General features: G+C 38.9%; 1 protein-coding gene across 1 annotated transcript in view; it reads left to right on the plus strand.

Annotated features, from left to right (window-relative positions):
* Window positions 1-23,846, plus strand: part of CCDC60 (coiled-coil domain containing 60) — a 64,711-nt gene extending 40,865 nt beyond the window's left edge. The window contains exons 4-14 of the mRNA XM_074887050.1: window positions 2,058-2,237; window positions 6,402-6,521; window positions 7,459-7,563; window positions 9,245-9,335; window positions 11,169-11,397; window positions 16,089-16,179; window positions 16,782-16,874; window positions 17,314-17,442; window positions 18,807-18,938; window positions 21,544-21,733; window positions 23,197-23,846. Coding sequence (XP_074743151.1) covers window positions 2,058-2,237; window positions 6,402-6,521; window positions 7,459-7,563; window positions 9,245-9,335; window positions 11,169-11,397; window positions 16,089-16,179; window positions 16,782-16,874; window positions 17,314-17,442; window positions 18,807-18,938; window positions 21,544-21,733; window positions 23,197-23,295 — 1,459 coding nt within the window. The 3' untranslated portion in view covers window positions 23,296-23,846. The remainder of the gene's footprint in view (window positions 1-2,057; window positions 2,238-6,401; window positions 6,522-7,458; window positions 7,564-9,244; window positions 9,336-11,168; window positions 11,398-16,088; window positions 16,180-16,781; window positions 16,875-17,313; window positions 17,443-18,806; window positions 18,939-21,543; window positions 21,734-23,196) is intronic.
* Window positions 23,847-27,397: the final 3,551 nt, after the last annotated feature.

Raw genomic sequence — 27,397 nt, forward strand, 5'->3', positions numbered from 1 at the left:
CTAAATTTATTAAGTTATTGTATAAACAGGGTATTGTGTTGCCAGAATTTAAGTGAAGAAATATTTGATGTCCTATTCCAGCAATATACTGTAAATCTACAGTGTAGAAAAGTACATTGGTCACCTCTGTATCTTCAGTTTGGATTTATTTTACTGTTTGGCCGACAAGAGTCCATGAACCTTTAGGGTCATTCATAAATATCGCAGAAATAATTATATGGAGTTATGAGAGGATGAGGATTTTTTTATTTAAATCAGGTAGTTATTACAGCTTTTTTTATATGTTACATTTCTGTGAATTCTATTTTATTTCTTTTTCCATACTTGGAGACTGTAGAGCTACTTTTTGTAATACCTGAGAGTTCAAGGAAGTCACAGACAAAAATGTTCATTCACAAGTGTGCATAACATTTCCTATTCCTATGGGTATATGAGAGTGATCATTGATTTTGGTATACACACCTTAAAGTCTTCTATATTAGATTAACCTTAAGAAAAAATACTGATTGTACTTGCCATTTATGCGTCTTGCTCCAATAATACTGGTTATGGCTGGTAGTGTGAAAGAACTTTCAGTTTATAATTATCTTTCTCTACCACTTGTCTTTGATTCATGTAATAACCTCACTGCTCACTATTTGTGGCATTATAATACACAGCTACAGCAGGGGGTTTGCTCTTTAGGAAGGAAGTTTTACATTAGTGGGAGCAGAAATGTAGAGAAAGAACTGTGAAGGGGAAAAAATAGTTTTACATACAAATATCTTGATAGATGACAGAAAGAAGGGAGAAAAATACTGGAAAAGGACATAAAGTAAGAATTTGAGGCCATTACACATTTTCTAGGATTCCAAGAGGAGTCTGTTTTGCAAAATACTAGGTTCTTAAGAAGAATGTTAAGCCAGCCTGACATGACTCTGAAATCTTTACATTTTTCTGAAGCATGCAGCATTTCTTATCAGGGACATCTTATTTTCTTATCTTTTTTCTTCTTTTTCCGGAGTTAGTGTAGAAATATCTAGCAGATAGGTTATCTACCTGAACTGGAAATGTTTTCAGGCTTGTATTTATAGTTGCTGAACCTAAAAAATAATGGTTTGAGGATTGGGTTTTTGGTTTTGGTGACATTAAATTGTGCAAGTGGTTTTTCATCAAGGGAAGCAAGGAGGGAGTAAACTGTTCCCCTTGAACCTGTGAATTCGATGCCTGAAATTTGTGCCCTATATGACCTTCAGGTGCTTTAATACAGGTCTGGCAAGAAAAGGGAGTTATTACTTGTCAGTAAAACAAATGAGGCCCAGCTTTCAAGCCTAGATTGTGTTTGAAAGAATCAATACAGCCTGATGACACTTGATTCAAAAGTCAGCAACACATTAACTTAGAGGGACGTGTCCTATGTCTGGATAGTATGCTTGTCTGACTTGGCTCAGCTGCTACATTCTTGCTAACGTTTTAATCAAAGGCTGTAGAGTAATTGTGTGCCATATCCCTTTCACTGCCCTAGCTCACTTCTTTTTACCCCTGTTGTCATCCGACAGGGAGTGCATTATGGTTTCTTCTTTATTTTCTTCTCTTGCAGTAATACCCTGCCTGTTGTCTTCAGCTCACTCACAGGCTTCACTGGCACCTTCCCTGTTACTAACAATGCAGCCTTCTGACAGAAAGTGGAATTTAGCAGCTAACAGGTAGCTTCAGGGCAGTGCCTGTCAGGCTCTGACAGCTGAGTTTAAGACAGTGAGGGGCCCAGTGGTGAACTGGCTGCTATAAATTAGAATTAGGGAGTTTTTAAATCAAGTAGTAGACAAACTGATGCTGAGTTCAAGACATCCCATAGTTAACCTGTGTGGTGCTGAAAGAGATAAGGGAAAGTTCTCCCAGCTTATACTGGGGAATTGTTGTCCTTTGTTATCATACTGCAGAAGAAAATACTAATGTTGAACTCCTGAATATAGAAGAATGTGAAATCTGTTAAAAATTAAGTTGGTGGGCAACCGAGAAATTAATCAGTTTGATAGTTTGTCTTTAGAACACTGATAACTTGTGATGATTTTTGGCAGGCATCACATCAATTCTGTGAAGCAAGGTGGAGATTACTTTCATATACTTCATCAAGAATCACTGGAGAGGAAGAACACACTGAAAGCAGCCCAGCAGGCTCAGGGCACGAGATGGAGGGCTGAGTTCCAGCCACCCAAATACTCCTCTGATGAAGAGGAGTCAGAGGAAGAAATAAACACGTAAGTCAACTCACAGGGCTTTTGGTGGTCTGAGGGCAGTGGTTTTAAAAACCAACAATTTCCAGTTTCTGTCATTACTTGGTATTGAGGCAGAATATTACTACTTATGTGAACTAGAAAGAGAAAATGCTTAAAATTTTGGGTAAGTGAGCAGCTGTAATCTTACCAAGCATGGAATAAAAATGCTTGAGATGCTGTTTAAAAAGGAGGAAGTTTAGTAGGCAGAAGGTTAGTGAACTCAGGAGAGGTTTTATAGACAGCTCAGAACTGCTTCTCTGAGGAGGAAAGGAGGAGACCTGGTGAGTTTGTGCAATGCTTTTGTTCCCACAGTGGGACCACAGCATTGAGAATAAAAAAGAATTACATTTAGCAGAGTAAGTGGCTTAGCTTGCAGAGTGGGTTTCTTCCCTAGTTCAGACCTATTACTACCTTCTTCAGGTTTTCTCTCCATTTGATCATTAGATAGTCTTCAGTCCTTTGGCTCACACTGGTCTTTTCAGTGCACCTCTAATGCCTGTAGCAACAATGTAGTTGTCTGACATTTGTCAACCCTCACTATGTGATAATTAAATATTTGCTCATCAGGACGGAGTAGCTGTTCTAGAGCTGGAGACTTTATTGCATCAAAAGCTTACCCATTTCTAACAGCCTTTTCTCATCAGTTTGTTGTGGCTTTTGTCGCTCCCAGGTACCAGCTGCCTCTCATTCACCTTTTTGCCATGAACTGACTCTCAAGTTGGAAAACTCAGTCTCCAGACTCATCTGAGATGCAGTCATGCCCTAGTCATAAAGTGGGACAATATATAACCATTATTAAAAAATAAGAAATAAAATCTTTCCTGTTAATATGAAACCCAGACCAAACAGCAAACAAGTAGCATAGATGGGCTGAGAGTTTCTGAACAGAAAAGTGTCATATTTACTAGAGTAACATTTAATATCCAGCATTCTAAACGGTCACTAGCCGAATAGCTAGAAAAGGTGGGAAAGGAATAGAGTAGTACTGGGAGATAGTGTTATGGAAGGAGAAAAGGTACAGAGTATGAGTCAAAGTATTTTGGAATGTTAGCTTCTACTGTGTGCATTATCTAAAACTCTCTCCTTACCTAAACAAGTCAACTACAACTGTATTATTTAAATGGCACTATGAAGCACTTTGATTCTAGGTTAATGAAGGCTACATGAACATTTTAGGTAAACAAGATTATTTAATTTTAAAAAAAAAAAAAGTTGAATACATAAGAACCTCCCTGAAAGCTTTCTGTAAACACCATGCTTATTATTCTTTTTGATATGTAACTGTTCTATCTGCCCACAGCTCAGCTAATCCACACTTATTGCAGACAGATAACTTATTACCGATATGAAAAATACCATTGCCTTTATTATTGTGACCATTCAGATTATTGAAGTAATTTATTTTCTCTTGTAAGGAAAGGCTTCTTTCTTCAGCAAGGCTGACCTAAAAAGATTTGACATTCCTCTTTCCTTTATGAAGATATACCTGCATAGGCAAAATTATCTTCAGTTAAGTACAGCTTCTCCTAGCAGTAAAAAAGCTTTTACTAGTGCAGAGTATACCAGGCTTGTGGGTGGATACTGACAAAGCCACTTTAATCCTACATCTGCACCAAGATTTTTGCCAGTTGTAAAAATTTATTAAAAAAATCTTACAACTAACATCAAAATCTACACTAGCAAAAATTCCTTGTGTAATCCTGATATCCTGTAATATTTTCAATGTGTTGCTTAAAACTAGTATTAAAACTAATATTAATTGAGAGTTTAACTTCATTTTTAGAGGAAAGACCTCGTAACATCTACCAACATTTCTAATAGGGGAATCATTAGATTTAACAGATGTCAAAATTGAGGAGTTTTATGGAGAATTTTCTCAACTCCAGGGTGTGTTGCGTGGGATGGGAGTACACAATGAAACACGTGTGAAACAAGAAATGCATGGCTTTGACAGGTGTGCCTTTACTCATTCAAAGTGTCCGATGTGATTTACACACATGCAGGAACTGCCAGCACGAGTTAGTTCCAGTTGTGTGCTGTTATACATGTGCTTGTCTGCAGTGGGAAACAGTTTAAGGGGGGTCAGGGCAGGAGAGCCTAGATACAAAATACAGATTGTAATCTGTTGTGGAGACTTACTTCACTCCTCGCTTTCACAGTGCTGACTTCAAAAAGTAGGAACCTCATGGAACAGGAAAAGCTCTGAAGCAGTGTTAAACTGCTGGGCACAAAGTGTCTTTTTAACAGATGTTGTCTGGCTTCAGTCGTTCACAGCGGGTGAAACGGCATGGTTTCATATGCACAGATTCCAGTGCTGGATGTAGGCCTCTCCCACCTCGCTTCCTCTCTTTCCCTGTAAGACAACAGCAAGTATTAAGCCTCTACTGGGACTTTTTTACTGTTGTTATGTAAGTTGTAGCATTTAATTGTATTATCAACTGTTTTAAATGTATCAGGACTCTAAACTGGGTAACAGCTTCTTATCATAAGAGTAGGCAAAGTAGAAGTAAATTTTAGTTATTCCTCATTAGCAGGAATATGGACTCTGTCGAACATGTCAATGTGTGTACCGTGGTCCCACTGTCTATTCTGGCATTCTGTTGTTCGTTAGGGCTACAGAGAAGAGAAAATTGAAAGTGTGATTTGAGGAAGCATGAGACAGATGTATTGTTGTGAACAACAAAGTCTGTGGAATTCATGCCTGATCATCTCTAAGTACAAATTTGGAGTTTCAATTTATCTAAGATTATCTGAATGAAGAAGACCACTTCTTGAGGTTTTGTGTAAGAAATTTCTTTTGGGACAGCAGGAACACCTGCCACCTTATTTCTTTGTTAAATATCTCCTTTGTTAGATAAAACAATATGTAAGCTTATTCATTTCTTAATTAACTGAAGAAAATAGACATGTTGATCTCTGCGTAAATATAGTGCTGAGATGCCAGTGTTGTATGTACCATTTATAGTTGCTGCTTTGCTTTAGAAAATTTGTATCAATGGAATGCTTGGGGCACACTCCTCAACTCTTGGTCCAACTATTTGCTAGTTCATAGTAGGCAACAGTAAGCTGACATCCCCAAACTGCTTCAGATCTGGAAGGGAAATGTTAATTCAGAATCATTCATTCATTCATCTAGGAAGTCTCTGCTAAAGAAATCTGCATATAGCTTTAAGACTCACACACCACTCAGACCTCAGTTAACCTCTCAGGTATTTTTTTATGGCCAGTACCATTTCAGTTTTATACTAATTTACGAGCCAGTAGTTCATGTTCATGTTATATTTTCTGTGTGGACCTCCTATCTTCTGTGTACTATCGATATATGAAGGCTACAATATCTGACTGTTCTTATTAAGCTTGAATCTCCATTGTCTAACACCAGGTGCAGGTAGTTATTTACATTTGGGAAAAACAGCTGTAAACTCTTCCTTTTCTTGCTTGGTAGCATTTTATAAATGCTTTGCACAGGTGTAAATGGCCAGACAGGCTTGTGACAGTGAAGAAAACAGTGCCCACAGCCTATAAAGAGCTCAGTTTTCTGTTAACGCTGGTTTGGCCGGTACTCCAGATGCTTTTTCATTGGGGTGAATCTTTTCAACTTAATCTTTATTGTTTTCTGTGCACACAATATGTTAACCCAGGAAAAATTGAACAGAATTTTACAGGCACATCTTGAAACTTTGGCCTCGTGTATATAATCCCACTGATGCCACTGGCATGATACCAACAGAAAACAAGTGTAATGGAATGTAAGCAGTACCTCAGCATCTTTTCTTAAACAAATCAGTCATGGGTTTTTGCCTGCTCCCAGATTTGATTTCACATAAATGCTTAATTGCTAATAATAAGTAGTTGTATAAATATGTACATACAAATAATACTATAATTATAAATTATAAAGTACTGTAAACATATTAGACATACTAATTATATATCCTGGTAAACATAAATATCAGGTTTATAATATTAATAAATGATAATAAATGCAGTAATTAACAATTTAGAAATACACCTACGTGGGGTTTTTTTTTAATGAGAGCAGGAGAAAAGGGAGTGTGGTGATGTGAACACAATAAACAGTTTTATTGGCAATTTCTTCATTTCACATACTCCTTTTTTAACTTCAGTATTTGTTCTTTCCCACAGTTATTCTCTAACAGAAGACAACCACCTGAGGAAATCAGGGAAGAAAAAAAAGATGAACTTACGGTCTTTCACTCCAGTTTATACCAGTGTCTTGATTCCAAGCCCCCCTGGAGCAAAAAGGTATATTTGAAGGCAGATTTGTCCTGTCCTCATTGGTAGAACATAAGCTAAATTCACAGCAACACAGACCCATAGCACATACATTTTTACCAGTTGAACAGCAGCTCTAGTTGTGTACTGAGAATTTCAGGAGTTTAAGGTGAAATAGTCTGTCTTTACTAACATCAACCATTCAATTCTAACTTGAAATGATTGAACCCTAATGGGTTACTGAAAAGTTTGCATGTGCATATGTACACAAAGGCACATCATTTGCCTTGCTGCTCTTGACTCGGCACTAAGTTGCGTAAAATTTTGCTTATGTGGTATAGCTTTCAAGATTATGCTCATTTTCAGGAAAGGCTATCAAAATTAGAATTTTCCTAGTTAAAAAAAATAGGCCTACGAAAGAGAGACAGAGAAGACAGTACGTGTACTGTGTACACATCTATATATTTTGTATTAGTCACTAATACTCACTATCTGTTCTGTTCTATGTTCATTAACCCAGTTGCTCACCAGAAGAGTCTTCATTTACATTTGTATGTGGAAGAAGCTAAAATGCCAAAGATAATCTTAGTTCAGAAGAAGATGGGTCCAACATTTTAAACTCGCACACTGCTTTTTCAAAAATGCGAAACTTAAAAGCTACTGTAGAATCCAAAAACCATAAGCATCCCTACCGTAAAGGGATAAATGCTGGAGTCCTCATAGGTATGAAAGCACTGAGCACATCACCAAAATAAGTCCCTTGAAAATTTCATAGTCAAAAATATGCTTTCAGGATTCAGAGTTATGCATCAACATTGCAAAAACCTTGAGAGGTGTCTAGGATTCACTGGGACAATGAAAACAATCTGCTACGGAAATGCTTAGATGTATCTATTTCAGCCAACATGATGCCAGTTTGACTGTTTCCTGACTTTATAGTATACACATTTGTTTCTCTTCTTTGCAGTGAACATCTTTTCCGACAACTGTGTGCCATACACTGGCTTTTGGAAGCTTTGACTCTTGAATCCAACAGTTCGATGCATTCCATATTAACCTGCTGGAATCCAAGGTATGTCTGCAACGCATGACAGTAGATGGGATGAGGAGTTTGGGATCTTTTGTCCTTTATATGTGACTGTTCCCCTTCTTTCAAGTAATAACTATTTGAGTGAAATGTTGTTAATTCTGTGCCATGCAACATAAACAAATTTTGCATCCACTTTGTCCCCATGCAGTCAGCGGGGAGTTGTACAGTCAAATCAGTAGCACAGCATGGTTCTCTTATTGCAAGTTGAAAGGAGAAAATACCAAGCTATCCCAGCCAAATTTAGTTGTGTTTTCTTTTCTTTTTCTCTTTTGGCTAATAATTATGCAAATTAAATCCATGTAGTAATAGACGTATGTATATTCCCATAGCCTTCCCTTGCAGGGTTATCCCAGTCAACTCAACAGGAATTCCATATACATTATAATTACAGAACAAAGCCAGCTATTAAATGATATTTAGTAGCTGCTTTTATTCTATCAATTATGTATGACAGTGACGGGTATTTGTAAAAGATGCATTGCTTCTGCACTTTTATACTGTTAAAAGTAAATATTAAAGTTCCCAACATTTTTAGTTAATATAATCATGTTGACATAACATATATTTAAGTTATTCATGAGTGTTTGGTAAAACAGTGAACAGTTTATGCTGTGATTTGCAGTGCAGAGCTCTTCAAAGCTGTTCTGTTTTCTCTGTATATTCTCTGTCAAGACAAATTGTGCCTATGTATAACAGAGGTGGCAGAGTAGCATTATATAGAATTAAACTGATAAATTGGAGGAGATAAATCAGTCCAGTATGTATTGTGGATGGGTTTTTCACCCCTTTACATATGAGGACAAACCAATAGATTGGGATAAAAGAAACAGTTTGTCAGCAAGTCTCACGGATACAGGCTGACAGCAGAGTATAAATGCATAAAGCTCTGGATTAATTTCCAGGTTCTGAAGTAGTGCAATCTCTTGTTGTATACTCCTTTCTGCTCACTGTTGCTGTCTCTAACCACCACTCCTCTCCCTCAGTGTCTTTGGAACTGATCTGCATACACACATTCTTCATTACACAGTAACCATAGAAAAATTAGGCTTATCTTTAGATGATATAGTCTCTGCACAAAAAGAGATTTTTTTTTTTTCAGTGTGGTTAAGAAAAGCAACCTTAGAACACTAATCTGCTTTGTAAAACCTTTGATTAGATGGGGACTGAATGATAAATGAGACTACCCTCAGCAGTGACCTGTTACACCACAGCTGCAAGGACTGCAGCTTCAACACTTACCTTTGTCAACATGATGCAACATTTAAACTTTTGGACTAGTACAGGTCCTTACTCAGCCAACAGCACTGAAAAATCAAACTCATGTGAACCTGCTTGTCATTTCTATCCATAAAATCTTGCTATACTGGACAAAATTCTTCAGTACTTGCACAGAGGAAGTTGAGAGCATAATCTGGCCCAGTACACGCATCATAGTTTGTAGAATGACTGTGCTTTCTTTAGGTGGTTCTTCACTTGTGACTATAACTTAATCATGGCTTATACACCTTGCACTGTCTTTCCCTTTCCATTTCTTATAAGCAAAGATATACATCATAGTAGCAGTCAGCCACCATTTACACTCCATTTATTGCATTTCTTAAAAGAACTTATAATAAAAGCAAGACTCTCAAAATAGAAAACTAATTAAATTGTTTTCACTTAGGGACCCTGGTGGTTGTAAAAAAACAGTAAAAGAAATCGAGGAGGAAAAGTTAGCAACATACATGTGGGAGCTGTTTATTACAAACACAAAGGTAACTTTCTTCCGTAGGACCCAATCACAACTTTTCAAGCATTTGTTTTGTTGCTTAGTTGAACTCTGTGAAACCATGTTTTATGCTCTGTGACTGCAGAGTACTTGTGTGTCTAGGTTTTGAAGTAAAACAATTTGATACTAGGTAATAGGAGGAGCAGTATGTAGCTGATTGAAACCGTAGCTTGGTCTTAGTGATAAGTACTAGTGTGGGAAGAATTCAATATTCAGCTAAAACATAACTAGCCTCTTGTTTGCATTTGCCCCTTTTTTATGACCCAGAGTCCTGTAGCAGTACTTGTTCACACAAATAGGTCTTTTTCAGTCACATGGAGATTTTGGACTGGTAGCCTGGAGGCCTTATTCTAGTAAGTTCTAGTCATTATTTGTTTGGTTGCCTTTTTACACAAAATTTAAAGATAAATTTGGAAACAAATGCCAACTGTTGAGGCCTTTAAAGAAATCAGATACACTTGCCACATTCAAAGCAAAGCCAAAGAAAGGAGAAAACAAGCCATTTGGATGAAAGTCTTTTAGAAGAAAAATAAAGTTAATACCTGAGAGGAAATTAAACATTATAAAATTATCTTTAACACTTGGTAACTGTTTTACTATCTTTCTGAAACCACAGAGAAACTTTTCTTTTTGAAACTGCTGAAGCGACTGGAGGAAAATGAAGGGGGAATGAGTGATGCTTAGGAGTACAACCAGGAGAACTCAATAAAGAACCAGTGGGTTTCTCGCTCTGTAACACATCTTATATTTTGATCTTCAGCAGTTTGCTTAAGCTTTTAGTTCCTTGCTTTGCCCCCTATAAGGCTAAATTAAACAAATTCTGTAAACTGCTTTTAGAACCCCAGGTGAGGCACTCTTAGAAATATGAGTTGTTGTTACATGCAGGCTATTTGCTCTTGTTATTTCATATACTGCAGCTCATACCCTCATGACATAATAATTGAAGTGATTCAATAGAAGATTATGATTTCTGTTGGGGAATAAGCAGTAAAAGTTGTGAAACTTTTAAAAGGCAAAGATTGTGTTTTTATGCAAATATTCTTCCTGCTGTTAGCAAACAGAGGGAAAGTTAGCAAGTCACATAACAGAGTTGTTTCTAAATATGAGGCGTTCTGTTTTTTCCATACAGTTTTACCAGTTCTCTAAAATCAGGTCCAAATGAACGTGAGCAGAAGAAACCAAAGTGCGTGTCAGTCTTGATGTGTCTTTTAGCATTTACATTGCTGAGGCTTTTATTTTTTTCCTCCCTGAATTAATGACAATTTCCTTTGTCATTTACACTAATATTACTTGAAGACTGCTTTTTATATTTGACATGAAACTTCTAGTGGAAATATTGGGTTCCTTCAGGGGCACTTGCTAAATAATACATATTGGTCTGATTATCAAACCTGCAGAATTCAGTCTGCTTTCAGACTCAGTTTTACATTCCTGACACAGGAAATTCATTTGCCAAGTTACTGGGTGGTGGGAGGAGACCCGAACATTTATCAAACCACTTTGACCTATTCTTCCCTGTACATGAGAAGGTTGCTCTATTAGCAGCCCTCTCTACAGCTTCGGTGGTACTTGTTTACAAGTTACCTTAATCTGTTGGCATTAATGCTATAGCAGAGGAGTATTGAAGAAAGATAACAAAATGGAGGAGGTCCTACCCAAGAAATCAATAGCTTGTTTGAAGTCACTGGAGAAAAATCTGTGAGGTTACAGGAGGACCAGAAGGATCTAATATTGGAATTAGTTACAGAAATATGATTCTTTGTTGTCAAATCACTATAGAAAACCCCTCCATTCTATTCGTTTTTTCTTCTGTGTACAGAAATGGGCTTGGAAAGCACGATACAATCCACTTAGCAGGAAGATAAACAAGATATCTACTCCACATATCTCTCAGCTTAGCAGTCAGTCATCTCCCCGTGGTCAAACCCCTCGTGGCAGTGAAACTTCCACTGTGCTTTGCTCTGAAGACAACATCAAGGTTAATGTCGCTTCATCTGATGTTATGAGTGAGTCAGCACAAGCTAAAGAACAACCACCTCTTTTCCCATGTAAGTCACTTTTCTTGACTGCCAATATCAAATGGATTTGTGTTCGGTGTTACTAGGGAGAACCTACGTCAAAGACACTGCAAGACGTACCAGTGTATTTCTCTTCAGGCATATGGAACTTTGTACAAGTCTCTCTGTGCCCTCCCTATTAGCAAATTGGTTTAAAGACAGTATAATCCCTTGTGACTATTAAGTAAAGAGTTTTAATTAATATTCAGTTACAGTAGTTGTATAATTAGACTGTCATCCACATCTATAAGGTCCAACAGGCAGCGAAGACGGTGAAACTGTTCTCTGCCATAACCAACTGATCCACTGAATATGTATCTGTCTAATTTAGGGGGTTCTGTTTAACTTAGGAGTTTCTTATCTGTATTCCTCCTACTCATCCATCAGTGATTACCTGTGCTTGATAGACCTGACAGAATAGTTTATCTGTTAGCCTGCAATGCATTTCAGTACAAAGCTAGGTAATCTTAAGTCTTTTCCCTTCCTTCTAAGTAAAGCTGGACCAGAAAAGCATGCTAGCATTTAGTACTGATAATCACCTTTCAACTGATATTTATATCATCATTATTAGGCTGACATCATGCCCTGCTAGACTCTTAAATTACCACTCAGGAAAGAGCTCTTGGAGTCATTTGGGATACTTCTGTGACTGTTCAGTAGCTCTCAAAAAGGCAAGAAGAACCCTAAGAATGAAGTGGAAGACAAAGCAGAAAACACGTTGTGCAAAAATACAGATGTCTTGTGTGTGCTGCTTCAGTTCAGTTCCGTTCCTTCCAATTCAGACAGGCTGGTATCAGAAGTAGTAAAGTTTGATGGCAAAAAAAGTGGTGAGATATGTTAAAGACACAGAAGAGCTTCCAGATGAGAACTAATTAAATAGACTAGAACTCTTCAGCACAGAAAAGAAACAGCTGAATACAAGGTTATGACGGATCTCTGTAACATCATGAAGTGCATGGAAAGAAGTGATTAGAGAGTGGTTATTCACAAGTTCCCTTGACACCAGATTTATGGCACACCAAATGAAATTATCTGACAGAAAATTAAAAGCAATGGGAAGTGTTTTCATGCAATGCATGATTAAACTCAGGAATTCTTTGCTACAATATATTGCTGGAAGTATGTTCAAGTCCAGAAGCAATTTAAATGAATAGAAGAAAAAACAATTAATTGCTCTTAAATGTAAAAGAATGTACACATTCTCTGGGTCAGACAGACAGAAGCTGGATGGATATGTTGGGTAGCATATCATATGCTACCTGCCCAGCTGCTGCCGCCTGTGGCGCTGAGCACAGAGGAATGGCCTTCCTGTGACATGAATGGGAGTAGTGGAGACTTCAAAGCTATAATTGCAAGCAATTTGTTTACAGATGTAGGTGAACAATTGGTTTGTGCCTGCGATGAGATTTGAAAATAACACTGAGAGCTGTAACAGCTGGGGAGCCTCCGTTTTCTGTGGGACATAAGGAATTATCTTGTAGTATGTGTGAGGTATGGGAAGGATGCTCAGTGTACCCTTTGGAGCAACAGCTATCACATGATTGCCCATGACTTCAGGGGACTGGCCTGAGTTTACCAGTCTGGTCCTCTCAAGGATTATGTTCCTAGCTCTAAAAAATATGGGAAGTTAGTTTCTGCAGGGCAGCTCTGTAGCAAAGGTTGAATTCTGTAATGAATTGGGAAGCTGCTAGAATCATGTTTAATCCAGGATTCTGATTATAGGATGCTTCAAGGACAAATCAGAAATACATTACAAGTACAGCTGCCCTGTAGCCTTATACCCCAAATTCACAAAGCTTCATGTAACTCATACAGACATGATTTTGAGAGCACACACAACCCTAACACACACACATCCATATATATATATTTCAAAAGTGGGAAGGAGGTTCTGTAATAGGCAGCTAATTAGCAGATATAGGTGAGTGTGAATTTTACAGAAAGATTTCTTTTAAGGAAAGAATTCATAATTCAATATAAAGCCTTTTGTCGAACTGTAATTTAAATGCTGTTGTTTGGGGACTGCTGCTGTAGAATGTCTGCTTATACAAATTTGATTTTTCAGTGCTGTTGGCTGAGTGAGGACCTGTACTAGTCCAAAAGTTTAAATGTTACATCATGTTGACAGAGGTAAATGTGGAAACTGCAGTCCTTGCAGCTGTGGTGTAACAATGGGTCACTGCTGAGGTAGTCTCATTTATCATTCAGTCCTCACCTAATCAGTCAAAGGTTTTACAAAGCAGATTAGTGTTCTAAGGTTGCTTCCTTCATCACATTTTTAAAAAATCTCTTTTTGTGCAGACAGAGACTATGGGATCTAAATGTACTAAATGTAAACCTAATTTTTCATGGTTATTGTGTAATGAAGAATGTGTGTATGCAGATCAGTTCAAATGACATAGATTTTCTTCACGCTGTGAAGTAAAATGTGAGACCCGTATCTGAGAGATTAAACACTAACTGGATTTTATCTCCAAAGCTTTCTGGCCAGCAGTTCAGCTTTTAATTCAGTCAAACACATAATTTTAAAAGAAGAGGTATAAATATTTCTGCAAAGAGTCTTCATTATAAAATTTACACCTGAATTTGGGGCTTTTCTTTGGGATTGATCATTGTCTTTTCAATTGATTTACCTGCAAAACAGGTGAATATTAGTACCCCATTTCACAGATGATTTACTAAGGTATAGAAATCAAGGTCAGGTGAAATCACTACATTCTTCTTTGCTGTTTTTCTCTTTTCTAATTAATGTCTGACTCGTTCACTGCTGTGGAGGTTAATATTTCAAAAATATTATGAATATGGACAAGCTTGAGTGTTTGTTTTCCCAGTTTCTCCAGATGGAGAATTGGAACAGGTTCTAATGCTACAAAATGGAGGGCAGAGAGGTGCCCTCTGTTTCTGTTGATCAGCCAAAAAGAGGAGCTCTATCTTTGTGGTACTAACCCCGGTTTGCTTCCTGTCATCTCCCTCCCAAATCTGCCAACAGGGCTGGCTTTAGACAACTCAGCTGATCTTGGAGAAAACATCAAATGCAGCCACTGCTTAGTATAGCCCTCTTCCCCCAAAGCACCGTTATGTGCAGAGTAGATGGGTTTCAGATATTCAGCTACTCAATCTGTCCAGATGGTAAACATAAATAGAAAAGGTCTGTGTTCTTCTAAAAAAGGTTCTGATGCTGCATGCGAAGAGCAGATGAGATTTGAGTGCATCCTTAGTTCTAGCAGAGACTCCCTGCCCGTATTGATGTCAGGTTCCAGACCCTGTGGGGGTCAGCATTTGTATTCAAACTGCTCCTCAGCTCTAGAGCTCTAGAAGGTTCAGTGTCGTAGCCAGCATCTTACAGGCTTATGCTCTGAGACTAGTAAGGGGCACAGTGGAGCCATCATTAGAACCAGTCAGTGCTAGAACTTGGGAGTTTCCAACTGGGACCTTGGCACTCTTGAAACTCACCTGGCCACAGCTATTAGAGGATCTTCATTATAAGTACGGTTCTTAAAATTTTAGCCCATTAGCTGATGCCCAGCAACTTGTTCCATCCAAGTCTTACATTTATAAATTCACGGTATAATATTCAAATCTGTACTTTTAACGAGTAGAAATAGTTTGTGCTGCTATTTAACACAGTCAACATTCAGCATTCATCTTCTATTATACTGTATGTGATGCTTCCCAAAAAAGTAGGAAAAGGAGCTTTTGAATTTGGATATTACAACTTCAAGGTGTTGAGTGCTCAGTAAAATGTCAATTATTACCATGTAGGACATATTGAGCACCTCAGAGGATAACTTACAATTTGACAGCTAACACTGGGATTTTTAATAACAAGTGTGACAGTTGTTTTACTGCATGAGTGATTGGAGGGAATAACACAGAGAAGATGGCCGTCTCGGTGTCTCTCTAGGGGTCTGGCATCAAAGCAGGAATGAAACAGCAGTGGGAATGAAAACAAAGATGTGAATTTGAAGGAAAACAGTGAGCTAAATTGGCTTTCTAGGTATTCAGGGGAGAGGAGAATATAAGCATTCACATTACAGTGGAAGGCAAAGTAAAGAGTGTTATTAGTGAGAGAGATCTGGATAATCGTGAAACTATAGCCAATGAAGGGCTACTTGAGGACACATCTTAAGTTTTAGTGGATGCTGATAAGGAGACAGAGAGAGGTAATTAGATACCTGTTCATGTTAAATGTATTAAATTCCGCATGACATTTAAAAGGAGAATGGCAAAGTGATACAGTAGACTTAGAAATTCAGAAGACTTGACAGTTATGCCAGTAGAATGCTAACAACACAGTACAGGAACTGAAAATAGACTTTCTGCATAGATTGTTCAAATCTACCTGTTTTTCTAATACACTATTCCTATAAGCATCTAATGTAAAAATATTTAGTATCTCCTACTTGATCTGTTGGGTTTTTTTACAGCTGAAAGAACAAAGCTTATGTTTTCAAAAGTGATTTCAAAAGTAATTAATGAATTGGGTGCATTTGTATTTGGGTATCTTGAAACCTCTTAAACCAGCTGCTTTTTTTCAGAAGAAACTTAAATTTTTTTGAAATACTAAGTATCAGGTTTCTTTAGGATGTCTCATTCAGGCCAGCATATATGGCCTCCTCTCTGCAAGGAAGAGAGGAATGCACTATTGAGTTCGCATGTTTTTACAGAACTTTTTTTATCAGCCCTACAGAAAGTCACCCGGATAACACATGAAGAGGTGTCAAAAGATGTCCATAAACAAGAGGATATGGTTAAGAAGATTGGATTGCAGTGGTACGTTGCCTGATGGTTTCTGAATGACTAGGAGAAGCAACTCCTTGGGACAGAGCTTATGCCTTTTTTTTTTTTCCCCCCTGACCAACTGAATCCAGCATTCAGTAAATTCAGATGATGTTTACATTTTTTGGTGTGGGTGGCAGAATAGCCCATTTTACTGCTGTACAAGCAGTATGTATTCTCTGGAAAATACCCTGTGGGTCTTGCTTTTGCAAACAGAATAGATCTTATGCTCCAGCAGCTTTGTAGAAAAAGCGATGTTCTATCTTACTCCTGTAGAATTGTTTCTGGTTCTACCATTGCGTTTTTCAGTAGTCTCTCTACAACATTTCCAGCTAAGCTTATGTTAGGTGTGTTCCCTCATTACTCAGTTCAGTGGTGGTTTCCACAGCTGTAAGCTCAACATGAAAAACCATTCTTACAATTAGACTTTGCTGGAGCATTTTTTCCCCTTGAGTTGAGGTCAAGAGAAATAAAATTTGTACCCAGATAGCTCCAGCAAGTCTGTAATATTAAGAATGTTTTATCAGCACCTTTAGAATTTTTCATATTCTGAAGAAAGCATTCTGTACGCTATTTTAAACCTTGTCATGTCTTAGTTTGTTGCCAGTGGCTCAGAAGAACTACAGAGTAAACATGCCATTCGTTAAGGACCAAGAGAGTATACTACCAAGGAAGCAGAGGCCCAGAAGGTGGGGGTAAGGGTACAAATCTGGTTTTGAAGCACCATTATACACTGTATAAACTCAGCTCTGTGTGAAAAGAATTTGGCATGCAAATGTCAGGGAGCATTTTATTACATGAGACCAGAGCAGGCCAGTGAAACCTTGCAGCACATGTAGTACATTTCAGTGCAATGCAAAGGCACTTTCCTGGAAGGATGTGACTGTAAAGATGGTAAAAATCCAAATTTAATATTCTTTACAATTTTTTGTATTAATCAAATTCTTTCATAAATTTGATGGATTTTAAAAAAGAAAAAGTAAATTATATTAAATTTGGATTGTTACTGAGAACAAGGAGATCTCAGAATTTATGTGGGCTCACATCGCTGTATGTTCTGAGCAACACAGGTGCTTACCACAAATGGTTGCCACAGGGTGTTAATTCCCATTTTTTGTGTTGTTTTAGTTGCAGCTGCCATATCAGCTCTTTCATTAAAAGCAAATCTAACTTGTGTGCCGATATGAGACAAAAGTTCACAGCAGTACGTGAAGAAGCAGCTTGTTGTTTACATGATACCCTAGTGAGCCTTGAGAGGTAGGAAGAGACTGTTTTCTGTATACTCTTAAAACACTACACACCTTGCTTCTGACCAGATTTAGCACTTGTCTTCAGGCCTTTTAAAGATGCATTTGTATGGATTGACATTAAAATAAGAATACAGGGATGATGATAGAAAGTTTTATGACTGTCTGTGTACAAAAAATGTATTACAGGTTAAATATTTACAGCAGTGTTTTGGGGTATTTCTGAATGACTTTTCTGGAAATGCTTTTGCTGAAAACATTGGATATATTTACCTTGGACATCCTAGTCCTTTTCACCCAAAGACAGAAGAATAGATTCAGTCTACATACAATCTGTAGGGCTGTCTTGTGTTTTCAGTTCAGAGATCACTGTATTGTTCTTCAGCATTACTTTGACTCTTCTCAGTGTCCTCTCTCAAGGCCTTTTCCCAAATTAGTGACATTTCTACCTTGTTGACCAGCTGAGGCCTGTCATCCTTTTCCTTTCACCCAGAAAACATTCATCTGGGATTGTGCAAATTCTTTTGTCTCAGTAAGCATCAAACCCAAGATCCTTTTCTACATTGCTGTTCTGAAGGCTGTTATAGGTACAGTTTGCTTTTCCCCCTCACTTCCTCCTTCTTTCCATTCTTCTGTTCCATTTCATACTTAGATTTTTTTTTTTGTCTCTAAGGATCTGGGTCCTTGTTTTCTTCCCTGAGTAGCTGCTGTGACTGCATAAGGAACTAATCATTCCAGCATCCTACAGTATGGAAGGACAAGTCAGATGGAAACTTATTATTTGCAGCTATTTTACCATTCTCCATACAGCCACACAAGTATATTCTGTTTGATCAGCATTTGGAGATGAAACCTCAATTTGGCAGGATACAGTATAAGTAATTTATTGGGAAGAAAAACAGTTGTTTATTTTTGCTAAAACATAGTAGTACTTTTTGTAGGAATGCATACATGAGTCCAATCTCTGGGTCAAAATTTGAGCTCAGGTCACTTTATATTTCACATCTCTTCTGTTGTATTTTAAGTAATATTTTACCCTAAATCACTGTACAGTATTCTTTGGTTTTAAGCAGTGGATACCTGATAGAAAGTGGAGGTTGAATTTTAGTTTAAATGTTTTGATTCTGAAGTTTGTTTCTTACCTCCAGCCTAGAGTTAATATAAAACATAAACACTTTTTAATATGTTTATAGAAATATTAATGTATACAGAACACTGCAAAAGCAAAAATTGTTATTAGTGTCCACTGACTGAACACAGAATGTGTTCTTCTCATTCATTGTTTTCTGCCATCCTTAGTGCCTTCCCAGTTAACTATGCAGAAGTATGTTAATGTTTAAAACACAGCTTTAACTTTTAAGAGTTTTTTTGTAGGAGGCAGGAAGAGCGATGTTATCACAAATATGAGGCTTTGAAACAATTGAAGTATTTCAGAAGAGACATGGAAAGAATAAGACGGCTGAGCATGAGAGCCGAAAGAGAACGTGATGAAGGTGGACTAAACTGGTAAGGAGGCACAGAAATCCTCAGTTCAGATGAGGTGGCCGGGGTCCCAGAGTTCTGTCTTCAGTACAAAAAGCTTTTTTTCTTTTCCTTTTTTCTCCCCAAAGCCAAGAATCACTAGAAACCATTGAATCAGTTGCTGCAAATGCAGGCTTTTCAAACTGGTAGCAACAAAAATACAGATATGATCTCTAGGAGCAGATCTCAGCCTGCTCAGCAAAGAGGTTAATTGGAAACGGTAAGAAAGGGGATAGAGAAGAGTTCCTTTCCAGTGATGCTGGGCAAAAAGCACTCAGTCCTTGCATGCGCATACCCTTCCCAGTGTGCAGCTTTATAGGAGACTTATTCCACCAGGAAGTGTGTAAAACACACTGTACCCTACAGATGGGAGAGATTGCATAAATGTACACAGGTTAGATTCACAACTTCTTACTGAACTGAACATTCACAGTGCTAAAACTGATGGCAAAGGAGACTTTGACTCTACCTGTCCATCCATGTTAAGAAAAATATTTCCCTGCCAGTGTTTGAACTGCACATGGATGATACTGCAACACTTACAAGAGCGAGTAATCACCTAAATGCTTCCCAGTACAGCAAATCTGCAGATTACTAGTGGTTTATGTTTGAAAGGATATTAGCTGTATCCAGTGATCAACTTCCAGATACACACTAGGAATAGCCTACCAGAATACCGCAGCAAGCTCACAGCATGTCCCCTACTGCCCCGTCCATGAGAACTCCTTGGATTTGGGATTACAGAGTATGCAAACTTGCATGGAATGTTGGTTAGTTTTTTTCAACCTGCCTTCTTTTGCTCTCTGTTAGTAAGCCTTCTGTCCTTCATAATTTGAGATAACGAAAAGTCCATTTCTAATCTCAGGTCCAAAATGCAGGTGGCCTAGGACACATCAGGAACACATCAGTCATGCATTAATGAATAAACCTAGTCTCGGCCTATCTAGCAGAACTCTGGTTTTAGCTTTCAAACATATATGCTCCAGCTGTCCCCCAAATTTAAGATCTGGCATGTAAATAGGCCCTAAAACTGGAGTGGATGTGGTTTTGCTTTTATACTTATAAATCCCTCTAGAAGAAGCCTTAATTTGGACAAAGCTTCATGAGTATAAAGGAGACTATATTATAATGTGGCTTTTTACTTTTCCTCCAGTGCAAGAATAGTACTTCAAGTCCACTGTTCCTTCGTATGAAAATCGTGCTTCCACAGTGAGGAGGCTGTCTTGCTTTGACTATGCCAGCATAGTTAGACAAGTACAGCTTTCTATGCCAGGCCCGTTCTGCAAGTGCTATCCATGAGGGATATGAAGAGGGAAATCTCTGACAAGGCTGGTCAACCCCCTTGTGGAGACACAAGTCATGACGGAGAAATTGCTTTCACCATACCACTTGTTTCATTACAATAGGGCTGTTTTTTCCCATACTCTTGCAAACACTGCCTTGCCAAGAAAGCTGAGTCACAGTAGGAACACTTTACTAGTATATGCTGTCAGTCGAGTTGTCTTATCTCTTTCATGAAGTGAGAAAAACCAAAAATAATATAAAATATGAACAGTGCGATGTAAGTACACTAAACATAGCTTCGTTTCTGAAATAAAGTATCGTAATGCATGGATGGGTTATAAAAGGCCTGTGTGTGACACGATTATGGTAACCTGGGTAATCTAGTCAGTGATAATAAGGAGTTGGCCATGCCCATACCAGCAGTGTACTACTGAGTGTAGAACTGGCCCTAGTGAAGATGAGAACCTACATCTTTCCCTTTTTACTGGTTTAAGGAGGAAATTCCTCACCCCTTTCCTGCTGTTCCAGTAACATGCATCCTAAACTGGAGGGAGGCAGCTCTTCCTGCTGATGTGTTGCCTCAGCCCTTTGCAATGAAAGCCACAGCACACCCCAGTCATGCATGGTATAGAAAGGTTTGGAACATCAGTCTCCAGGACTGCCAAAGCAACACTGCAGAACTTATACAGAACATTAGGAAAAAAAAAATGCAGTCTTTTCACAATAATTTTATTTTTATTGTAATGTGTAATTCTCCTTCTGAATCTCTGTATTCAGAGTGAAATGGTAAAGACTGCATGTTACAGTGCACTTACATCAGGGAGATTTATGTCAGCACATAGAGAGAGGAGAATGATGATAGCACAGGGAACAGGGATAGTAAAGAGAATCAGAAAGTGTATCAGATCAGGCACTGATTGCACTGGAAAATCCGTAGAGCCTTAAACAAAATAAATAGAGAAAAGATGAAGAGGACAAATCTGTAGTAAAATGAAAACATTTGTTAGGATTTTATTATTTCCTTTCACACCCAAGTTTGTCATCCAAAATTTAAATGAACAATGAAGAAGCATCTATTTCAGTGCTCTGCAAAGGGAATTGGTGCACAAGTCCAATAAAGTGAAGCCCTTTCTCATTATTCACTCAGAATTACACTGAGTATTGCATTCCCCAAAGAGCCATTTTTTCTGTGGAAGTTATGGAGGTGGTGAAGTGGCAGAAATGCCAGGCAAACCCAGAGTTATTAATCAGATATGCATTTGTTCCTCTGGCTTCTCTTTTATTGCTGTTCTTCTTTCTGCTAAAGGTTTCCTGTATTGCTTGCCAGACTCCCGGAGTCTGTGAAGAGTGACCATTATGTACAGAAAATCTTAAAGAAACTGGAAAAATATGGCAAGATTCCTGACTTGAAAATTCGTCCAGACACCTTTCTTAAGGCTCTGGCTGATCTACAAGTGTGGGAGCTGTGTTCTCCAGAAATTGCTTCAGCTGTGGAGGTGAGATGAGTTGAGTTCTTGATTCTCTGTGTGATGAGGGTGGGGAGAGCAGGCACCTGTGGGTGAAATTCATGCAGTGGAAAGTTACCAGATGAAATAATTCAGGATCTCACTAAATGAAGATGCTACCATTCACCTTTTATGAGGCACTTTGAACTCCTCAGAAGAAAGACGTTATGACAAGTATTGGATTATTAATCAGTATAATTTTATTATTATGTCATTGTTGATTTATTTATTGCCACAGTAAAAGTGGCATCTGTCATAAATTGTTAGGACACTTGAAGAGAAACATTAACTTCTTGTGCCCTGAAAAGGCCTGTGATTCCCAGCAGTTACATCCATGAGCTGTTCAAGTAAAGTACTACATCACTGATCCAGGAACTCTGCAGATATCTTTGTTTTGCTTCAGCAACATTGAAAAAAATAAAAAAGAAACTGCTTTTCAAGATCGTAAGTTGGGCTCAGCTCTTGTTCTAGAAGCAATTGGCAGAAGAGGAAGGACACGAGAAAGGGAAGAGAATATACATAGAACGTATACCACTGTGTAGTCTAACCAGGTCACTAACTTATAAAAAATGGCAATGGTGCCACCTTGTGTTTTTTGTTCTCATCACAGTTACTTCCCCTAATCTACAAGACCAACAGAAATCTCTGAGAGGCAGCAGGTTACTGTGTGTCTTACATACATCGAGTGTTAATCGTGCCTTACAAAGGCAAAGGTTTTAGCACCCAACGTGTCAAGGTCAAGCTACCTGTATTTTCTTGATGTCTTATAAAAATAGCCATTTTGTCTTGTGCTCTGATTTGCACAGTCACTAACCAGAGAGGCAGCCTTGCCTTAATGTTCAATATGTAAGTCTCTGTTGCTTGCTGGTTTTAGACCTATTTTTTTTCTGTTTCCATTTGGTTACCTTTGCATTTTGATCCCTCACAGTGCAATAGTAATACAGAAAAACATGTGAGCATAGCTGGATCTCCTGTCTATTTATTTGTCTTTCAAAGCACGCAACAAAGGAAGGAGGAGCTCGGTGCTCCTTCTGACTGGAACAGATAAAGGAAACTGTTGCATTTTAGGAGTAGAAGAGCATCATTGAATATGAACTGGCTGGTACTGACAGATTCCAGATGAAGTTCTCACTTAACTTCGAGTTGTTTTAATGTATGTACTGCAATAGTAGGTAGAAGACAGCTGCAAGTTTAAAACACAAAGGCTTGACTTGGAAGGATACAGGATATAAATTGTAATAAAGACTGTAGAGTTTTCCTTTTAATTCATTTTAGAGCATATCCAGCTGTTCTGCAAGTTGCATTAAAAATGTTTTGGTGATATGAAGCGCTATACTAACTGTCTGCAGAAAGCCGTTACATTTGTTCTGTTGTCACAATGGTCAAATTTTCCCACATGTTTTGTCTCTTACACATAAATCAAAAGCTCAGGAAAGAACCTTTTTCTCTTTCAGTTTGTACGTGAAAGTATTGTGCAGATGCCAGAAGAGGATTTCAGCGAGTGGTTTCAGACAAGAGTAGCCCCCCTCAGTGCACAGTCTTCCACCTTTTAATCCAAGGGCCAGATGAGGTGGTTTTCCAGCTACAACTGTCTTCAAGCAGAAAACTACTGCCTGTTGAGATCTGCCCCAAGGACGACTAGGGAAGGAGGTCCCACTGACCACTCTTGCACAACTGTGAAGTTTGTCCCTCTACAGTGCTCCTGTGGCTGTAGTCAGCCATAGAAAATAAAAACTAAATACTATTGGTCCTTCCTGTGTGATGTCTTGGACACACCGTCAGATTTCAGTCTCATCCATCCATGCACGATGAAGACTGAGTTTTTCATCACGGGTCATGTCATTTCTTCAGACAGTCCTCTAACAATACCTACAGTATAATAACTCGGTACAGATATACTGATTTCCATATCTAAATAGCATTGTCTCTGCTCTTCATTTTAGCTCTTCTTGATAAAAAATATCCCAAGCATAGAGTAGTTGCAAGCTTTAAGACAATTTTTTTTGCATTAATTCTTTTTTGTAGTTCAGATGTTTTATTTTTATTGAGTTTATTCTGTAGTTATTCTGTGATTATGGATTAATTCTTGCTTTATTAAAATCAGTATCGAAAAACCAAGCATCCTTAAATGCATTTCCCAGATTTTCACCTGAAGGTATGTTTTGGCCTGATTACCTTAGCATGTGTTTGCCATTACTCTGCTGGGTAAGACAGTAGAATGACCCCCCTGAACTCACCGACAGTGATAGATGCGTGACCTTTGTGAACCTCTCTGGGCTTAACTGTGTATTTCCTGATGGGTCACAATTGCTGGGTGATGGAATCAGTGACCCAGTGACCTTCTAAGCTGATGATCTCAATGAGCTGCTACCTGCCTGTCAAAGCTTGCAGAGGACCCACTGGGGAGAAATGCTGCTGTTCTGTCTGGCGCAGTAAGGGGGAACAATGCCATCTTAGGGTCCAGGTGAGTACAGTGACCACCGATGTGCAATATGTTCCTGATTAATGGCCTTATTTTGTCCCTTCCTCATTATCAAGAGATAAATGTTTTTCAAGGAAAAGATCCAAGAACACAGATTACTTTGATTTACAGCCATCAGAGAAAAGTAAGCTTTTAAAGTTCAGTTGTGCTCCCACCTTTCTCATTCTGTATGTGGTGGTGATAAGGTAGCATTTGCACAGGTAGTGAAGCCTTATTTTCCCCTGTCCATGCTTTTCTTTCCATCCACCTCAAAATCCAGTGGCAAACTTCCCTCCAAAACTCTGTAGAACCGATCTAGTAAATCGGTGGCATTGCTTCTGCCAGATGAGCTGGATGAGGTCTCATTCTGACCTGTGAGACCTCAACTCCACTGTTTACTGTATGCTCCCATTTCTTCTAACTTCCTTGCAGCCCTCCATGGGTTCTGAGAAACCCAAATTCTGCTGTTCTTTTGGGATCATTTCGCCATGGTTGGAGTCAAGTTTTCATTGTCAATGCTGTTGTGTTACCCTGTGGCAAACAAAGAAATCTTAATTTAGCAGCTTGGGAGCTCCTGGTTGAACTGTGGTTACACAAAGTGAAACCTTCATCTTTGTCCTTCCTCACTATATGGAACTGCAGATAGAAGGCTATGGGTTTTCTTAAATTTAAGAAATGGAAACAAAAGGGCTTGTCCTCAGCTGGAGTGCATGAACCATGCTGCTGAAATAAAAACTTTATACCAGCCAAGCATGTGACCTAATGTGTCTGCCTGCATGTAAGATGAGATGATTGTGCCAAATGTAATTAGCTAATGTCTGAGCAGCTCTCTGAGCTCCCAAAGCAGGATGTCAATGCTGAATGTTAGGAGTCTCTGATGTTTTTGTGGGATTATGAAATATCTTATGTGTGTTTTCATTTGACAATAACTCTTCTTTCTTTCCTATTGCCACCAGGTAACAAAAGGGACTTCTCCTCTAAAAAGAAAATAGATTCTTGCCCTCCAGCACCAGCCTAATAAAAAAAAAAAATCTGCTTCTTTTATTCTGAGGTAGAGGAGAGCTCCTCTGGAGCCAAATAGCAGCTTCCCTTTTGCTGCTTCCTGACAAATTTAGAGTTTCTTCAGGCAACATCCTCGACCTCATTCAAGTCTTTGTCTGCCAGTTTAAAGGACTGGAACAATACAAAGAGGCTACAGGTCCATACCCAGATAAAAGAAGACTTGGGCTTTTTCAACTTTCAGGGTTTTTTCCTGCAGATATCTTGGATTCTCCCAAACACTTCTGCGAACAGTCTCACAATCTTCAACTTACTGCTTCGGTAGACCTTTGCAAGGTAGGTTCAGAGTAACCCATTTCACAGAATCACAGAATTGTCTAGGTTGGAAAAGACCTTGAAGATCATCCAATCCAACCATTAACCTAACAATGACGGTTCCCAACTACACCATATCCCTCAGCGCTATGTTGACCCTGCTCTTAAACACCTCCAGGGATGGGGACTCCACCACTGCCTGGGCAGCCTATTCCAACGCCCAACAACCCACTCTGGAAAGAAATGCTTCCTAATATCCAGTCTAAACCTTCCCTGGCGCGACTTGAGGTCATTCTCTCTTGTCCTATCGCTTGTTACTTTCAGGGAGTTGTAGAGGGTGATGAGGTCTCCCCTCAGCCTCCTCTTCTCCAGACTAAACAACCCCAGTTCCCTCAGCCGCTCCCCATCAGACCTGTGCTCCAGACCCTGCACCAGCTCCGTTGCCCTTCTCTGGACACGCTCGAGTCATTCAATGGCCTTTTTGTAGTGAGGGGCCCAAAACTGAACACAGTAATTGAGGTGCGGCCTCACCAGTGCCGAGTACAGGGGTAAGATCCCTTCCCTGTCCCTGCTGGCCACGCTATTTCTGATACAAGCCAGGATGCCATTGGCCTTCTTGGCCACCTGGGCACACTGCTGGCTCATGTTCATCCGGCTGTCAATCAACACCCCCAGGTCCCTCTCTGACTGGCAGCTCTCCAGCCACTCCTCCCCAAGCCTGTAGCGCCACTGGGGGTGGTTGTGGCCAAAGTGAAACACCTGGCATTTGGCCTTATTGAACCTCATACAGTTAACATATTGGAGATGGATGCACCAGGAGTCCAAGCAATTTGCTAAAGTTCAACAGAGCATGTGGTAGAGCTGCTTGGATGAGTGTTCCATCCACTCATCCTTCCTCCCATTCTGTTCTGGTCCTTGACAATTTCAGCTAATGGGCCAGTCATTCACAAATTCCATTGGCCAAAAAAGCCATGTAAGCTTGGGTTAGTCACTTGCTTCATGCATTGGAGGGATGTCTGGGGAATTCAGACACTGAACTCGCAGAAAATCTTGATCCTGTTTCCTGCTGCCTGATGTGTTCCCAGTGTCATCTTAAACCCCACCCTTCTCAGATTACACCTCTCTGAAACTGAAATAACATTGTCCTGGGTCTCACTGATAGCAGGACAGAAAGTTGTTGCATGAGAATTGCTTAGATATTAGGCTGGCAAGGAAAACTCATAAATTAAAATAGCAAGTAATGCCTCTTTCACCGTTCACCCTTCCCTTCTGCTTTACAATGGTTCTGAAACTGTCATCCCTACTCTTTTCATAGGAAAGATTTTACCATGATAGAAAAGGAGCCAACCATCCTATTCTATCAACAACAATACTCCCACTGTGTTTTACATTGGACGTAAAAAGCAGCATTTTATAAACTGGGGTTATAAAATAAATCTCTGTCTTTCTTGGAGATAGGCTGTTGTGAATAAATGTCACAGTCATTGTAGGGGTATTCAGAAATCAGGGTACGTCCTTCTAATTGGAATTTCTGCTTTATGTATTGCCACTCTATTCTGCTGTCTTGTAAATTAATGGCACCATGCCAGCATGTTAGAGATGCAACTATATTTAGCCTCACATATTAATAACAGCAATTCTTTTTGCTAAGTTTTAATAAATATCACTGCTGTAGCACTGCAGAAGATAAAAGCTCAGGCTAACAAACCCCAGGATATTAAGGTCAATGGAAAGCTTCTTACTGACCCTGTTGAGTATTGATTACTGTAAAATCAGAATAGGTTGTTATGACAAGTGAAATGGCTGATCTTGTAACCAGCAGCTTGATCTTTTATTCAAGGCACTAACTGAGTGCTTGTAGCCATACTTTTGGCTATGTA

The sequence above is a fragment of the Strix uralensis genome, chromosome 17 (genome assembly GCF_047716275.1).
Source record: "Strix uralensis isolate ZFMK-TIS-50842 chromosome 17, bStrUra1, whole genome shotgun sequence".
NCBI classification, from domain to species: Eukaryota; Metazoa; Chordata; class Aves; order Strigiformes; family Strigidae; genus Strix; species Strix uralensis.